Raw genomic sequence first — 18,938 nt, 5'->3', positions numbered from 1 at the left:
ACCTTTCCTTTTAAAAGACTCTTCTTCCGACCTAACACCTGATTGATTTGATACCCATGTCTACCGTGCCGAAGCCGCGCTTCATGGAAAAGAAAAGATGATCTCCGGCCCCGTCTTGTTCGTTAGTTTTCATCCACTTAGACCGAGAAACCTCCTCTTTTCAGTTGTCTTTTTGTACATATAACGTATCAGAAAAGATTTTTAAGGTAAATAAACATAGTTGGGTATTTTCTAGACGTCATCTTGCGAATTCAAATGTAGACTGCCTTGTCGTGGAATTTTAATACCCGCAACCGTATACAGTCGACCTAAGACTTGAAGGAGACACCGAAGAATTCCCGAAACCTGCTGATTCTAGAAAACCATCCGTTAAGTTCGGAATCCTCAACGGTGTTGTAGAACGACAATTTTTCGGATTTAGTGTGGTTTAATGTTGTTTGGTCAATATTACCTTTAGAACCGCAAATAAGATCATTCAATTTATTATCAAAAGGAAGTCACGCGTTATGTCGGAACCAAAGTGCTACCACTTTTTTTCTTCGCCACTTTGGCCTCGTGCTTGTTGAAAATTTTCTTTCGCTGTCGCACATTCAGGATTCGTAGCACGGAGAGTCAATAAGATCGTTATGGGGTTCAAGGCGGGTCTAGGAGTGTTCATAGATTTCTCACTCAAAGAAAAGGCGTGGCATCGAGTTGAACCAACAACTAATGGAAAAATACTTCAGTCTTTGACCACAGCCGCGCGAAGCAGAAGTGGGGATAACGGAAACGTCAGTATTTAATGAATAAATAAAGATTATTTTCTGGATTTTTAGGGTGTAGCAATCCCGATAGGAAATGTGGTGGAAATGAAAATTTCTGATTTCAAAACTATGACAATGATTCTAGAACTCTTGTACTGATAGAGTAATCCACGAGTCCTGTACTTCGTATTAATAAATGATCGTGCCTTTACATTCTAGTTATTTTGATGTGACCGGGCAGAATATTTTACGATAATATAACCCTTCCATGCAAATTGAAGGCAGGCGTGCGTGACATCATTCAGGAAGCCAATCTAGTGGTGTGACTGACAGCACCCACACGGAAGCCATTTGTTTTCGTCACAGTCCTGCCTAAGTAAAATATCTCAATGTAATGAATGTAAACAAGCTGCGCATTCTAAGCCCTCCTTAATTCAAGCTGAGGTGTTGATTGACTCGGTGGCATTTCCACGAACGACGGCTCATTAAGTATAAAATCACCTCCACGACAGACGTTTTAGAAACAAACTTGGAGAAGTAAGGTTAAGCAACCGGCCAATCAACGACATGGCGACTTTAAATGGGTTTTCGACGATTTTGGCCTTGCTTCTTATAGCAGTGAATTCTCAAGAACTGGTTAAAGGTAAGTCAAACAACATGTTTTGATCGCAAGAAAAGCGATTTATTTTGTTAGGAAGCTCTACCCAGTAGAAGTTCCCCACGGGAACCTATGTGAAACGAAATTGTCAGTTTCGCACGATGCGTGAACAAAAATCGATAGCGCTTCGTTTTCACCCATATCTTTTAAAACCGTTACGTCTGAAAATTTCGTGGCACATTATCTTTCATATGATGATTTTCTTTATTCTCATTACTTGTTTGCTTGAAAATGTGCTGATATTGTACGAGGAAGTTAGAAATTGATCATTAAAAGTTGTTACGATGTAGCGAAATACAGCCGTTGTCGAAACCTCTTGGTGCGTGAAGATGCTGTGAGAGCGATATTGGCAAGATACCATTTTCATTAGAATCAAATATCAGCCGTTGTTCCTTTGATTCTTCATTTTCCCTTTCTGTGGCGAATTTGATTTCCTTTTCCGACCTTTTCCTTCTTCAGTAAGAGTTTACTCGTGAACTACAAAAGTTAAATTACGATTCAAATTGTACGAAAGCTTTGTGGCGCAAATTGCGTATCAGTCAAGACAATTCAATTAAGCCCACCCGTATTGAAAGACGAACTCACCTTATCAGTTATATTGTGTTCGCTTTTAGTTTTTAAGCTCCTTTGGTAATCGTAGATATCTGAAGAATTTTTCTGATGTTGACAAAACTGAAAGATGCCCCCTTGTGAGATACATTGCGGAATTTTTTTCAAATGACCCAAGAAGAAACGCCTGCTTTCCGTTGCATTGAGAGAAAAGTTGTCTATCTCTCTCAGTTATGGAAAGGGAAAACATGCACTGAAAGTTCACGTCGTTTACTTTCAAGGCTAAGACAAAAAACAACACTCGGTTTTCGTTTAATTTATTTTCTTTAATTTGACACTGATTCAGGAAATTTTGGTTAACAGGTTTTTGTTAAAATAATAACAATTAAAGAGGAACATACTGTAAATTAGAAAACTGTTCGTATAAGTTTACAGGGTTCACGGTACGAAGACATGTTCGACAGCTTACATCGTTAAGCCGGTTTTATATCTTTGGCAGGCCATTTGATGGCATGCAGCGAAAAAAATAGCGTGGTGCCTTTCATTTGATTTTATATTCTTCTCTCTTATGACAAACTTAATGTAAATATTGCTAAAAAAAAAAAACCCGTCAATGACGGAAACATTTACTACGCCTCACGATTTTATTGTTATATTATCACGATTACCTTCCAAAATTATAGAATGGTTTTAGTGCGAATTAATAGAATTAGTATTGAATGTCCTTGAATTTTACTCCGCCGGAATTAGGACGCGGAGTTAAACTTCAAAAGCGGATTTAGTTTTGCGTCCTTAGCACAAAAGGTAAGGAAAATAATACTCAAAAACATGACTTGTTTTATACCGGGGTGAAAACCCGTCTTAAGTTCAATTCAAGCGAAGTGAAACTAGGAATCAATCACGCAAAAGCACAATTGATCACGTTTCTTTAGATTTCAAAAATCCATTGTTAGCCAAACCTTTGTAAAAACTTTACAAAAACGAAATCATTTATAATCAATTTAAGTACATGACAGACTGACGTTGTTATACTAAACCACAATGTCTAGCGAGAGAAATCTCTCAACGAAGGTATTGAATTAGTCCAGCAATTGTTCTCATTCAGTTCTGTCTACATGCTTCCTCAGTAAGCCCATTGTTGGTTTTGTGGTTCACCATACCCATTACAAACGGATACGATTGACGACGCCTAATCTGAAGCCACAATAAATGCATTTTTACATTCAAATGAAGCAAATATTACGGAATATTGGACCATTTAATTTACCTTAAAATTCCGACTTTAAATGTCATTACAAAGATATCGCGTGGATTTATCCTAAGCTTCAATTAACACGCGACATTAACTAATATCCAAGTTTAATTTTGTCTTGTTGCGTGGATCTAAGAACTTTTCTTGCATACCACGTTTTATAAGTCCTCTGTAGTGTTCCTATGATTTTCAATGAAAAAGTTGTATTCCCTTTAAGAATTAAATATTTAACATAGCTAGTAATTAGAGCCGCGCTATTAAACTCGTATTGAAGTTTGCATCATGCATTATTCATCATGGCGTGAGTGCAGTTCATTTTGCTTCACGAGAACACAATTGCTATATGCTTTAGCTGTGCCATCGAGTTATGATGCTCCTGAGAACACTGGAGCACTTAAGAAACTACAGTTGGTCTTAGCTACGCTTTTAGCAACTCTTACGCTTCTTTCGTGTTCTCCAAACTTCCCGCTTACTGAATAACTTGATCATGTGAGCTGAAGTATTGAGCCAACACAATAACAGGATGTCTTTCGGAAAAACGTGAAGTATTTTTGGATCTTCCCGACATATTCCGTTGAATATCGTGTTGTTATCATTGGTCATTTTTCGATGCGTTCCCTTAGGCAAGTCTGTTGAGTCCTTTATTCATCAATATGTTTCGCTCTATTCGATCTGTAATAAAGGTGTAAATTCTCAGTACAAGTCATGTTGTAGGTCATGAGAAGAAACGAACTGACCTGCCAGAAGTATCATGTGTTCTCTCAAAATGTATAGATATTAGTAACGAGATTATAAATGTTGAGGAAAAAAGAGACTTAAGTTCTTGGGTACCGTGTTTGCGGACTCAAATCTAAGACCTTTCCTGCCTCGTTTCCAGAACTTTTTCCTTAAAGTTGTTTCAAGGACAAAGCCCTGAAAACGAATGGACCTTTCGCATACCTGTCTGATGTTCCACTACTCTACTAGCTACGAGACAAACCTTTCCCAGTCTCTTGCTTTGTATCTGTTATTTATTCATATCTTTGTCACTGCACACTGCCAGGCTGTACATACCTTTCTTTAACTTTCCATAACTTTCTTTTTTCCTTTGTAAAAGTCTACAAAATTAGTTCTAGCAGCATTCGAGGTGATTAACTCGTTTGAACCAAAAGCAATATGGCGAGCGATTTTCTTGGTAGCTTGTGTCACTGACTGACGTCTGTTTGCTTTTCTGTATTAGAACAATGTACTCAGAAATCAGACGTCGCCTTCGTCATAGACTCCTCGGGAAGCATCGCCCGAAGAAATTTCCAGAAGGAAAAAGAATTCGTGAAGGAAGTGGCGTCCACCTTCAAGATGGGTCCCGATCAATCTCAAATCGCCGTCATCTCGTACAGCGACGACGCTCAAATCGACGTCAAATTCGGCGAATACTCGAACGTCAACGACTTCAACGCTGCCGTCGACAGTGTAAAGCATCAACGGAAACGCACGCGAATCGACTTAGCTCTAGATCTTGCTGCCACCAGTCTCTTCACTCCCGAAGGGGGAGCCCGTCCGAACGTTGCCAAGGTGATGGTCATCCTGACGGATGGCAAGCAGACCAATATGACAGGTTCGAAGACGCTTGATGTAGCGGTGCGCCCTCTGCTGGACATCAATGTGACGATTTTTGCGGTTGGTGTGGGCAGTGCTATCGACATCAACGAGTTGTTACTCTTGGTGGGAAACAACGAAGAAAACTTGTTCAGAGCTCAGAACTTCAATGAGTTGGCTAAAGACAGTCTCCGTTTGGCTTCTCAAACATGTCAGAGGATCAAGCCTCCTACAGGTGGGAAGACGGTTTATTGCTATTCGCTCCCCTTGCTTCCCATGGTATCATCATCTATCCCTTAGACGCCAACTGGCGCATCGACAATTGAGACTCCTCCATCTCTATAGGTCCTTGGCAAGCCATGCGGCTTGCTCCCAGTTAACGTTTAAGCCTCTGAAGTTCTTCCTGTACAGTCCACCTCCAGGTGGATTTGGGACGGCCTGTCTTACTTTTACTCTCTGGGGTCCATCTGAGAGCAACTTTAGAGATGTTTTCACATGGTATGCCATTATTCTAATTGATCGAAAACCCGATGGCCTAATGGTGGTCTGGGTTCTAGCCCTCGCACTGTTGCTCTTTCGACTGAGCTAGGAGCTAGACGAGAGCTGTCGTGGGTTATTACCATGGAAATTCGTGGCAAGACAGATTCCCTTCGCAATAGCACCCTTGATATCTATCTGACCACGACCTGTTCCCCTGTGGCCTCGTAGATAAATTGATAGAGCAACGATGAATAAATCCGAAGGCGTGGGTTCGAATCCTCAGAGCTCGTATGATCTCCTATGTCCCCTCTTGGCTTAACTCTCAGGAGGCAATTCTCGGTTCGATATCGATTTTCAGCATTCCATATGTCATTAGTTTAGTAGACGAACTTTTGATTAACTATGACGTATGAGTTTTCAGCTAAGATATTTGTACCCGCATTCAGTTGTATGGGTGGGCATACTGACATGTGATCTTTTTAATGTCAGTTCATGGTGACTGGTCCGTCTGGGCTGAGTGGGGTGACTGTTCCCAGTCATGTGGCGGTGGTGTTCAGGGACGCCGGCGATCGTGTACAAATCCACCTCCCAGCAATGGCGGACGGGATTGCCCTGGAAAATCAACGGAGTTGCAGAGCTGCAACACCCGAGGGTGCCCAGGTAACTTGCCTAGCTAGCCTTCTGTGTTTTATATATCAAAAAAAATCGAAAATGATAACCAAGAGCATGCAGTAAAGTAAGTTATCCATGAGCTTCACAGCATTTTTCTCCTCTAAGCTAAGTTTGAATCAAATCGCAAATTGAAAATTGGAAAAGTAAAAAAGAAAAAACAGAAAGTGAAAAACAAGTTAAAAGAAACAACACAGGAAAACTATAAGTTGGAAGGGACGAGACGAATTCCGACAAACTTAATTTGAAAGCCTAAACGTATCAAGATGCGTCCTCCTTTTCGTTAGCCTCTTTGGCAGACGTTCTTTTACCTCGTCACGCACTCTTCTCGAAAAGACCGTGTGACGAGCCCTTGCATGGGGCGTCTTCGTAGAAGGCTATCATTGCATAGACCTTGAAGAGCCCTACAGGTTGAAAAAAATGATTCTTTCTCTTAATATTTCTTTTTTATAACTTTATCAATAGTGAATGGATCCTGGAGTGAATGGAGTGATTGGGGTTCCTGCAGTCTCACCTGTGGTGAAGGTGGAATCAAGAAGCGCTCACGAGCCTGTACCAATCCTCCACCGGCCAACGGTGGACTGGACTGCGGAGGACCGCAGGAAGAAACGAGTGAATGCAACGTTATAGCTTGCCCAGGTAAATTGATTTGTCTCTAGCTGAGCGCAATGTGTATTTTTAGATTGATATCAATTCTAAAAGAATCTTAACAAACAGGCCAGAAAGATCACAATTTCTGGGCTACCAGAAATTAATAAGGTTAATAGATTAATGTTTTATGTTTTACGTTTGTACCTTAGAACAATTTTCACATGTACAAATTTATAGCTCTTATTCATTTATATATTCATTTATTTCTTTAACAAATATTATTATTTGAGTGTCCACAATTAGTTATCTAAGCTAAATACTAAGACACTTAAATAAAGTTCATTCATTCATAACAAGCGTGAATATAAAATTTGACGCGGAATTTTCCGCCGCCGACGGATGCCGTTACATATTTAAATTGTTGCTGTCACACAACTCCTTTCCTTTTGCTTTCGCAGTGGACGGAAGGTGGAGCGAATGGCAGAAATGGAGCGCGTGCACGAGATCGTGTGGCACTGGAATACAAACAAGAGCACGGACATGCGACAGTCCACGACCAGCTCACGGGGGCAAGCAGTGTCCGGGATCCAGCGGAGAGACACGTTTTTGTAACACTAATGATTGCCCAGGTACTGAAATTAATTGAAATGTTCTACAGTTAAAATGATTCTTTTATAAATGTTGAGTGGAAACAAAAATATAAAAGCACCTTCGGACAAAAAAAAACTTTATACAGTTAGTTACAGTGGCAAAATTCCAAGTTAAAAACAAAATTAATTTTTTTTCAGTCGACGGAAAATGGAGTGGGTGGAAACCATGGGGACCATGCACAAAATCTTGTGGTGGTGGATCACAGACCAGCTCGCGCACGTGCACCAATCCTCCTCCGACCAATGGTGGGGAGGAATGCAGAGGAGAGAATGAACGATCACGCGATTGTAATACTCAGCCTTGTCCTGGTAAGTTGAACGTCAGTTTTTATGGTCTTGATCGTAACAAAATGCTTGGTTTGGTTCAGGATATGGCAGTTTCCATTTTGCTTCATTCACAATTTGACTGAGATGCCAACGTAGGACATTCTATCCTTGTTTTCAACAGTCGACGGGAAATGGAGTGCCTGGGTCGAGTGGAGTATATGCACGACTTCCTGCGGCTTAGGGACACAGAGAAGATTCCGTTCTTGTTCCAATCCCCGCCCGACCTATGGTGGACGAGAGTGCATTGGGTCACGTATTGAAACAAGAAATTGTAATAGCGGCTCGTGCCCAGGTAACAAAGATGAGAAAATCTTTCAAAACATTTATCATCATGCATGTCAAAACCCTTTCAAATCTACGCTGCATGGCTAAAGCAAGTTATCTGAAAGTTTGGTTAGTAAACGTTCTGAAAAATCCGCTACATTGGAGCAGTAAAGATGGGTATTTTCCCTTCAAATTCAGCTGTAGCTACTAACTTGAAAGGGATCGTGGAGTACTATTCTCGACTAACCTGTTGGTATATTATTTTATTTATTAATGCTTCTGCCACTGGCGTACAGCCTGCTACCAAATATGGCATGTATAAACGTTGTGTTACCTCTCCGATACTTCCTCACTTGTTGAGATAACTAATGTTTGTCGGCTATATATTCACCGCATTTCGGCACACATCTAACCTAGGCATGCTATTTTCTCTATAGTGGACGGTCTTTGGAGTAATTGGGAAGAGTGGGGTACCTGTACAAAGTCGTGTGGTGGCGGAGTTCAGAGACGAGTACGGAGCTGCACAAATCCCCCGCCTGCTAATGGAGGCAGGGACTGCCTAGGACAAAGAGAACAGACACAAATCTGCAATCAAAATGCCTGCCCAGGTGACCAATCAGAAACCTTTATATTCTACTTACTAATTTTTTTTTTTTTAATAGTTTTTAAAATCAAATTATAAATTGCAATTAAGGCTATTTAATTACAAATAAATACAATGATGCAAGAGACAGCAAACTAAAAAATGTGCCGGTGTACATAGGATCTGTAAAAGACCACGGTTGCAATTCTTGGCTTTCAGTTTGGGCTCTATCATGTCGTTGTCCCGTGAAGTTTTCTACGTAGTTATCAGCCTTGCTTCATTGTTATTTAATTACAAACACTGATCATGCACATGGAAATAAATGAAAATAAATTTATAAAAGCGAATAACCACAACAGCAAGAATTACAACTACACAGAAGGCGAAGTATAAAAAGAAACAAAATGTAAACATTAAAATAAACAAACACCTCCTTCTTTAAGAGGTCGTGTGACAAAATATGATAATTACGGCCTTTGGGATTTGGGACTTAGCAAAGGTAAATGAAATTTGAATATACTCTGCAAAGATAAATGGAATTTGAATACACTATTCTTTGCTCCCGAAAATAACTTCTCAAAAATTGAAGTTCACCTTTAATACTCTACTTTATCTTAAACTTGCCTTGCCTTAACCTTTCCTTACCTTCCACGTCTACATCATTTTAGTTGACGGTGAGTGGAGCAGCTGGGCAGAATGGACGGCCTGCTCCAGAACATGCGGCATTGGTGAGAAGAAACGTTCCCGAACGTGTACGAACCCACGACCAGCAAATGGAGGTAAAGACTGTCCAGGAGCTGGAGATGAAACTCGAGAATGCAGCAATAGAATTTGTCCAGGTTGGGGACTCTTCATAGGTCCTGTTACGTTCAAAATAACACGTTCGCATAACTCAAAACAAATTTTAAACGTGCACAACATCATGTGTTTCTTTTAGGTGTTTAATTAGGTTGCTTTGTATTAGTTCCGATTGGGATAGTCAGGCCTTCATGTACCACTCCTTGTGAATATCACACCACTTGACGCCGACCAGTTTACTCGAGGCTGTTTTTTCCTTATTGTTTATATCGTTTTTTTTAAATAGCGTGTGACATTTTCTTATATTCTCAGGCTTGTAACCTGTATTCAGCGTGTCTCAGATTCTTGTAAATAAACTCGACCATTGCCGGCGGCTCCCTCCACTATCTGTTGTATTACTTGTCTCCGCTATTTATAATACAAATGTTTTCTCTTCGGCTGAGCGAAGCGAAATAGAATAGAAACGGTAATAACCGCATGAAAAATTAAACCTGGTTGAAATAAACGATGGTATTTGAACAATATGTCAAATAATGTTGTTGTTTTCGTTGTTGTTATTTTTCTATAACAATTGGTCTGTTATTTTACAATGAACCTGAACCTGCTGTGCGATAAGTTCTAAATGTTTGAAATAATTTTCCGCGCAGTGGATGGCGAATGGAGTGATTGGAAAGATTGGTCACCATGTTCGACCACGTGTGGAACTGGAACACAGGAACGTGAGCGCACGTGTACCGAGCCACGCCCAGCTTTTGGCGGGAAAGATTGCGTTGGTGTTAGTCGGGAGAGCAAATCATGTCAAGGAATACCCTGTCCAGGTAAAGTCCTGGTTTCAGTATCCATTTCTTTCCGTGTTCAATATTTGCAAATTTCTCCGTGCAAGTGATCTTTTTGGAATATTAAAATGATTTAAATTTTCTTTTTTTTTTGTTTTGTTTTGCCTTCCAGTGGACGGCGGATGGACTGATTGGGAAGACTGGACACTGTGTTCGCGGACGTGTGGGACTGGATCGCAGGAACGTGTGCGTTCTTGTACCAAACCACGACCAGCTTTTGGCGGGAAAGATTGCGCTGGTGTCAGTAGGGAAACCAAGTCGTGCCAAGCGAGAGCTTGTCCAGGTAAAAATGACGTCTTGACATTTTCCATCGAAGCAAGATTCTCTGTAAAACGCCTTCACTTGACGAATATCTGTCGAGAGTTTACGTCTCTCTTTTTGTGAGCTTAAGTTTTCAATGACTGTGCATTGCCGCTGGTGTGCATTCTCGAACTCGGGAAGATGTTTGTTTTCATGGCCTCGTTGCTGTTTCTCCACAGTTTTAGTTTCTGAAGAAATGGAAGCGTGACGCTAACGATGTTCACTTAATTAATATAGTCGGGCTCTTCATCAGTTTCTAATTGAATATTAAAGCATTATGCATATATGTCACAAAGCGTTCATCAAATAAGCCTTGATGATAAATATGTGTTAATAACCAGCTCCAATACAACCTTTATCGGGGGCACTAGTGTTTAGCTTGTTAACATTTACAAAAAAGACTCAGTGGTGACGCCAGTTCCCTATATTAATTACGATGTGAACTTGTACCCTTTTCCCTTAAGTTGATGGACAGTGGAGCGAGTGGAAACAGTGGACTGAATGCACCAGAACTTGTGGTGGTGGAATTCAAACACGTGCTCGCACGTGCACAAGACCCAGCCCCGCCCACGGTGGAAAAGATTGTTTCGGTCGCGGAGATGAGACTAGACCATGTGGCACTGACTCTTGCCCAGGTAGAATGAAGTAAAAAGATACCCAATACGCGTTAAACGATAATAAAGTTTGCCATTTTAATGTCTCATACGGAGCCAACAGCGCAAACGGTTCGAAATCGCAAGTTCATTTTGGCATAAGTTTCAATATTTTTCTGTGTAACGTAATATAATTTTTACCGTAATAGCAAACGAGTGGAGGCGGGAAAAAGTGAAGACCCAGTACAGCGCATAACGGTTTCAAAAGGCAGAAAGCAGTAACATGAGATATCGTGGTTCCCGTTTGTACTTAAAGTATTATTTTTCTGATACAGTGGATGGCAACTGGTCGGAGTGGACAGAATGGAGAGAATGTTCCAGGACTTGTGGCGGCGGATTCCACTCACGCTCTAGAACCTGTACCAATCCCCCACCCCGGCACGGCGGAAAAGATTGCTCTGGGAAACCCGATGAAACTCGTCCCTGTAGCACTCAGTCTTGTCCAGGTATAAAAATGCACAGTTACTCTGAATGTTTGCTTCGACAACACCTGTTTCAACTAAGTTAGCAGCTCATATTTGGTAGCTGTTTTATCAGCTCGTTGTCGCTAACCGTTCGTTTTGATTCTAAAACAGTGGATGGCCAGTGGAGTAGCTGGACCGTTTGGACGGCATGCTCAAAATCATGTGGTAAAGGCGAGCAAAAGAGAACTCGTACCTGTACAAATCCACCACCAGCCCATGGAGGAAACCAATGCACTGGTCAAGCTCAACAGACGCAGGGTTGTAACGCTCAGTCTTGTGCAGGTATGTAATGGTGTCTATGAGTTTTAGTTTCAGGCTGTGATTGTCAGAGGAGCCTGCAGTTAAGAGAGCGACGTTGACAAGTAAAGTAAGGTACTGTGAAGATGACAAGCTCTTCCCGTCTTCAAATGAAGATTTGCTTTGACAAAAAAGGACTGAGGTTTAAGTTGTGTCTCTGTGTAAAAAAAAACTGATATACGCAAAAAATAAAATAATTAGGTTTTTACAAAGATAATATTACATTATTCACCTTTTTGTTTTTCCACCACCATGCAGGGTGCTCTGAAATCGCTGACATTGCCTTCCTGGTGGATGCATCCGAAAGCATGACAAAGAAAGACTTTGAAAAGGAGAAAGAAGTTATCAAGAAAATTGCCGCCACTTTCGACGTCGGTAAAACCAAATCCCACCTCGGGCTCATCTCATTTAGCACCGACGCGCACATTCGCGTAAAGTTTGGGGACTATTTGGATCTGCGCAGCTTTCAGGACGCCGTCGACAAGATTCCATTTGCAGCCGGTGGCACGCGCTTTGACAAGGCGTTTGGCGAGGCGGCCAACGGGCTTTTCTCTCCCAATGGAGGAGTTCGTCCTGATCTTCCCAAAGTTATGATTATCCTTACTGACGGCAAGCAGAGCGCTGATTACGATGCTATACCGATTGAGAGGTCCGTACTTCCATTACGCCAGCTTGGCGTGCGTATCTTCGCGTTGGCGATTGGGAGTCAAGTCGACATGAATGAACTGCGACAAATGGTGAACGACCCCAAAGATATTAGCGCTTTTAAAGATTTTGATGATCTTTTAGATGACGTCAAAAAAGTTGGAAACGAGACTTGTGAAATCATTAAGCGACCAGGTAAGTCCTATGGGTTGAATAAAAGTGCAGTGTCTTACATCACGATAGGAACACCACAAGAAATGGAGGAATAAATTTCTGAGTGCACAAGTTTACGACTCAGTGCAGTGTTCTGACAAAACCTATCTAAGACCAGAATTAGAGCTTATTGCTCCCTCTAACTGCTTTCATTTTATAACTAAGGCTTCTTGGTCACCCGGACAGCTTTTGATACGTGGGAAATCCAAATGCTACTGTTTTTTTTTTATGACAGGAAAACTTCTCTACTTCGTAAATAAATTTCAGGTTGGAGCAGCCTTACAAACTGCTGTGCGTAAACTCAAATGGACCAACAACCCATTGAATTGGACTCGCGATCTGGAATATTGTTACATAAAGTGGTTAACGCCATATTTCGCAATTCATTTTACCTTTCAGAGGTGCTGTGCGTCGAAAAGGCTGATGTAGCATTCCTCATGGACGCGTCCGAAAGCATGACAGAGGATGACTTTGAGAAGCAAAAGAGCTTCGTAACAAAAGTCGCCGAGTCTTTCCACATGGCTCCCAAGACGACTCAGTTCGCATTGGTGACTTACAGTAGCAGTGCAATGTTGCACATCCGGTTCAGAGATCACTTGAATCAAGACACTTTCAACAAAGTTGTAAAACAGCTCCCATTCGCTGCCGGAGGAACACGATTCGACAATGCCCTCAAACTCGCAGCAGAGGACGTTTTCACCACGGAAAGCGGTGCGCGGCCGGGCGTTCCGAAAGTCATGATCATCCTTACAGACGGGCGACAGAGCCAAGATTACGATGCCATACCTCTTCAGCAAGCCGTCCTACCACTGCACCAAATGTCAGTGCAAATTCACGCGATAGCCATTGGCAGTCAAGTGAACCGGGTAGAACTTCGCAAATTGGTACGGAATGAGGAGGATATCTTTAGCATAAAGGACTTTGATACCTTGGTGAACAAGTCTCGACAACTGGCCAGTAAAACTTGCAACATTATCACCCGTCCCCCTCCAGGTAAATAACAATATTAATAACCAGAAGCTAAGAAAACCAGTCATTCTAGGATAAAAGCCCTATGAACATTAAAAATTCTAGTTCATTTTAAACTCATAGTTAGCTAAGGAAAGACATTTTGATACCACAATTTAGACCAGGTTATGTTTTCTTATGTCTTTGTTGTTGTTTGTTTGTTGAGGTTTTTTGAAATCCGCTTCCGTTTGACGGTACTTTAATAGAAACCGAAAATAAAGCCCTGAATAATTTGTACTCTTTGATCTATGCAACCTTTGACTTTAATTATTTCCCTCTCTTATTTCCCTAATCTTAGTTGTGAAATGTTCCGAAGATGCCGACCTTGCCTTCGTCGTCGACACATCAGGCAGCATCAGTGATAAGAACTTTCAAAAGCAAAAAGACTTCGTTAAAGTTCTCGCCTCTTCGTTCGACCCCATCTTAGCGGAACACCAACTTGGCTTAATATCATACAGCAGCAATACCCAGATGGAAGTAAGCTTTCAAGACAAAGCCGATCGAAAAGAATTCGAACAAGCCGTGGACCGTATCCCTCATACCAAGGGTCGAACACGTTTAGACAAAGCCTTAGAGCTTGCGTCCTCTCGACTGTTCACTGCTAGCGGAGGTACCCGTTCGGGGAAACGCAAGATCATGATAATACTCACGGATGGTCGGCAGAGTCAGGACCCGGATACTGTTCCCCTTAAGGATGCTGTACTTCCCTTGAGGCAGCTGGGAGTACGGATCTATACAGTGGCCATCGGTGACGAAGTGGATCTGAAGGAGCTGTACCAAGTCACGGAACGAAACGAAGATGTGTTTCCGGTCAGCGATTTTGATGACTTGGCGAACATGGCAAACGACATTGCGTTGAATACGTGTCGTGTTAAAGCTCCATCGCAAGGTAGATAAATCAGTTTTAGAGTTGAGTTTTCGTAAATGCAAAGAGAGGCACACATAGTTTTGGCTACGTGGGCTGCTAATTAATTTTTCTCTTTTTTAAGCAGAAAAGCGAGCGCCTTTTCACGGTGGAATCTTCAATTTTACTTTCTCAGTCAGGGTTGCTTAATTATAACTTGGATGTAGCAAGATCTCACTATTCTTTTCTTGGTTTTCTTATTTTTGTTTTCTAATCTGAACAGGTCAAATAAAGCTTTCTGAATGTCACTTTAAATTCGATATAGTTTATCGCAATTTCTTTAGCATTGTATGCAAAGTCTAACTGTATCAATTGTAAAAGTTATAAGCGTTAAACGTGTTTTAGACTTAACATTGCCTCGAGAGCCATTCTTTTCGATGCCAAAGGGAAAATCGTTTAATTCTCTTAGAAAAATGAGCTAAGCAATTTCTTTTTTTGATTTTCATTTATATCACTATCACCTATTTCCTCCAATTCTTTTTGGCAGGTCAATGCAAAGAATATATCAACTTAGCATTTGTGATGGACATGTCGAGCAGCATCACCTCCAAAAACTACCCAAAAGAAAAAGACTTTGTCAAGAACGTCGCAGACACGTTTTCCATCTCGCCAACCAAGACAGATGTCGGTGTCGTCACGTACAACCGAGATGCCAAACTGTGGATCAGTTTTGGACAGTACAACAACAACGAAGATTTCAAAAAGGCTGTCGACCTGATACCTTACTGGGGTGGCTCAACGCGCATCGACAACGGCCTAAAAATGGCCTCCGTTGAGCTTTTTGGCAACATCAAAGGCGAGCGCGCCAAGCTTCCTAACGTGCTTATTCTGCTCACGGATGGCAAGCAAAACTCGGATCCTCGAGCGACACCCTTGGAAGAAGCTGTTCTGCCGCTGTTTCAACTCGGTGTCAAGGTGTTTGCTGTTGGCGTTGGAGATGAGATTTCTCGCGATGAGTTGAGATTGATTGTCGAAAAGGACCAAGACATCTTCACAGTGGACGATTTTGATGACTTGTTGGCGAAGTCTCATCAAATTGCCCGCGCAGCATGTGACGAAGTGAAGGCAACTGAACGTAAGTGACCACTGGCGTTAGGCTTGTTGCTGGGGTTAAAAACAATCTTGTCCCCGGACTCTTTTCGGTCGTTCAAATCCAAGATGGCTGACTAGTCCGACTCTGATTGCCAACACTTTGTTTGTTGCTCACAATTGTGGGTGCGATAGTGTGTTTGTTTGCTACTTTTGTCGAACTTAACGAGTACTTGAGTGATTGACTGCTTAACTGATTGTTCTGTCGCTTAAACGGATGACTTACCGATCACTAAAACTCCACTTTATGGCATCATAAGAAATTACAGTAAGCAATCAGTTTCCACAGTCCAAAACCCTCAATTTAATTTTCCAAAAGAAAATTATACAAATACAGAAGAATTGAAATTGTTGGAATTATACTTATAGTCTTCTTTTTCGTTTTTTTAGTCTCTTTACAAGGACTAGCTGGGACGTACCAATCCTGTTTCAAAAATGTCGACATCGGTTTCGCCATAGACTCCTCAGACAGTGCCACGTCAGAGGACTACCAACAACAAAAACAACTAGTCCAGCGACTCTCTTCTTATTACGATGTCTCCAAACAGGACACCAGGGTCGGTGTTCTCTTATACAGCGACAAGGCCTTCACTACTGTCGGAATGAACAGCTACAGGGACTCTTCCATTCTCAGACGAGCCGTGGGTGCTTTACCTCATCTCGGCGGAGGCAACAGAAAAGACAAAGCACTGGTGACTGCCAGAAGGATGTACAAGGCTAGACGACCATCTGGATCTGCACAGGCTACCAAAGTTTTGGTTTTTATCACCGAAGGTGCACAGTCGGGTGTAGCAGCTGATATGCTTCCTCTTGAACATGCCGTTCACCCGCTCAGAAAGCACGGAGTCCGAGTAATCGTGGTAGGGGTTGGGCGCCAGGTATTGTATCAGGAACTGAGGAGCATTGCCCAAGATCCTAATGATATTTACTTGACATCGTCATTGGACGACGTGGAAAAAGTAACGAGGGCGCTGATGAAGATCATTTGTAAGGTAAGATAAGATTTGAGACCTTACGTTGGCCATGATTGATCTCTTTTTATTATTATTATTTATTGCCACACACTTATAATATTTACAATTTGAATACATATACGTACATTAATTACAATTCTAAAACAACTACTTACTCTACCTACAGTAAGACATTTACTTACACTTCATTACAATACTTGTCTAATGCCTATCTACATATTACCCAAACGTTACATTACAGTAAGATTAATTTCTTGCTCACTCAGACTGTCAGTTCGAATATAGTTGCAAAATTGGATGAATCGTTAGAATACAGCAGTCATATAATTGATTGTAAACCACAGGTATCTCTTATCTAAATCTCATTGCATAAACGCTGTCAAACGATATTATGAACAACGTAAATTTAGGAATTTGTATTGGAATCTAACTAACGTTTTCAGTAGCTAGAGACACGAAAAAGAAAATGAAGAAAAATGGCCGCCTTCCCTCTCTGTCTTTAGATATTTCTTATGTTGCTGAGGAGTTAAATCCGTTTTAAACCGATTTCAGCGAGTTTTAGCTTCACTGTTTTTCTCTCTAAAGAGAAATGATGTGTAGGGAATTAAGTTACCTTTTTAAAAAACATTTTTACGTCAAAGAAATTGTCTATATACAGTTGCGCTCAGTCGTTACACGATAACAAACTATCCCCTATTCACCCCTGACGCGTGTGTCCCCTAGACCTCCTGCTAAGGTTAGTGAGGTGATAGTTTGGGCACCAAAAAATGTCGTCATCTTTCCTTTGCAGTCGTTTAACAAGTTTTCGCAATTTTCTCTTCGCAGTCCTAAGATGACGCACGCAACAGACAATGTCAAGTGCCGAGTGGATTTCATTCACATCTGCTGGCGATTGGCCGGGACTGGACATTGCTCACAAAGTGATAACATTGATCCATTTAGAACTGAAAATACATATGTGGATTAGAAGCTCTGAACTAGTGTCAACCATATTGCTACGAAACGCTTCGCATCGCGCCATTCGGATGGAAGGTCTCGATTGGTTTACTTATTCACATCGTTTTGTTGGTTTTCTAAACTTCTTAGCCAATCAGCCAATTAAGTTTCTCCTCTTCTGGAATAAAGTCAAGCAATGGAGAAAACCAACATACTGATGTCTTAAATCAATCAAAACTTTTAAATCGACTGGAACGGTACCTCGTGTTTTAACTTGTAAATTGTAGACCGTCGTTACCAATTTCCAAATAGATGCAATCTGCGAATACAAGCAGATTTAGACGAAAGAAAGACGTTACACTATTATTTATAAAACAAAGTAAGGGTTAAATAATGTTGAGATCATGAGAGAACTTTTAATAAAATTATATAACAACAGAAGTAAATTACCATTGTATTTCATTTCCTTTGTACTTGTCTAGCTATGTATTACATGTAGAAGCAAAACGACCGTCTGATTGCATTGTATCTCTGCGACTTATTAGTTAACATAACCGTAAGAGCATTTTTGAACACGAGTGTCGCCAGTTTGCTTTGGTTTTAGATTACCACGAAGCGACTGGCTTAAAATGCCTTTGCCACTTTGTCAGCCAATCAGAACTGAGTAAAACCAAAACCAATCGTGACTCGCTCGCACCGTTTTCCCGCGCATTGCGTCGGCTACATGTCTTTGCTTCGAGTTTTGATTGGTTCGCTGGATTGGCAGTGTACCTTGTGACTGGCAAGAGTGATTACTCCGGTTTTGGTTACAAGACACTCTAATTGGCTTTCTGTGGGGATTATCCCGGGGGATGATCTGATTGCATATGAAATAGCACCTCTGCCAAATTCAAGAGAATCGAATTTCAAAATAAGAAAATATATGTTAAAATTTCAGAAAATTTTACAACCCACACTGATGGACAAGACGGTTCATTAGCTCTGAACAAGATTTTCTCTCGCTCTTAAAGATGACCAGTTCGTCTGCAAACGTTTAAACCATTTTAGATATTCAAGAAATTCTAGAATGATAATTTATCCCCGGCGATACCAACGATCACTAATCATTCACTGCAGTAACTTTAAGAAGTTAAGGAAATTTTTTACACGAAACATGGCTTTGACAGGTAATATATATTACAGAAGTGTTAAAAAACAAGCCACTCAAATACTTAAAAATAATTTACAGATACAATGCAATGGGGTTTTGAATAATTTGTACTTATAATTAATATCGGACAGGCTTTTTGTTAATAATGTAAAAGTACGAGAATAAAGAATATAGATATTTGAACCAAACCTGCACTTCTTTTTTATCCAAATATTGCACATGGGAGTGTGCACACAAGATTCCTGTCTAAATAGGCTATTTCGGAGCTGGGTTTTGTCTAAACGAGTCTTCGAGCGAAAATGTGTTCCCGCTACAGGGTAAATTTCATGC

General features: G+C 41.0%; 1 protein-coding gene across 1 annotated transcript; it reads left to right on the top strand.

The window, feature by feature from the left end:
- The first annotated feature begins 1,108 nt into the window (after positions 1-1,108).
- Positions 1,109-18,796, top strand: LOC110058854 (coadhesin-like). The gene is made up of 20 exons (XM_020765516.2): positions 1,109-1,386; positions 4,422-5,012; positions 5,747-5,917; positions 6,392-6,565; positions 6,976-7,146; positions 7,306-7,476; positions 7,616-7,786; positions 8,196-8,366; positions 9,010-9,180; positions 9,787-9,957; positions 10,088-10,258; positions 10,740-10,910; positions 11,204-11,374; positions 11,504-11,674; positions 11,948-12,529; positions 12,947-13,540; positions 13,854-14,444; positions 14,947-15,534; positions 15,939-16,540; positions 17,348-18,796. The coding sequence occupies exons 1-20, from the start codon at positions 1,311-1,313 to the stop codon at positions 17,351-17,353; spliced, it is 5,685 nt and encodes a 1,894-aa protein (XP_020621175.2). The 5' UTR covers positions 1,109-1,310; the 3' UTR covers positions 17,354-18,796.
- Positions 18,797-18,938: the final 142 nt, after the last annotated feature.

The sequence above is a fragment of the Orbicella faveolata genome, unplaced genomic scaffold, assembly GCF_042242905.1.
Source record: "Orbicella faveolata isolate gen_17 unplaced genomic scaffold, um_ofav_v1 contig_13, whole genome shotgun sequence".
Lineage (NCBI taxonomy): Eukaryota > Metazoa > Cnidaria > Anthozoa > Scleractinia > Merulinidae > Orbicella > Orbicella faveolata.
The sequence above is the reverse complement of the archived record's forward strand: the minus strand, read 5'-3'. Positions and strand labels throughout refer to the sequence as shown.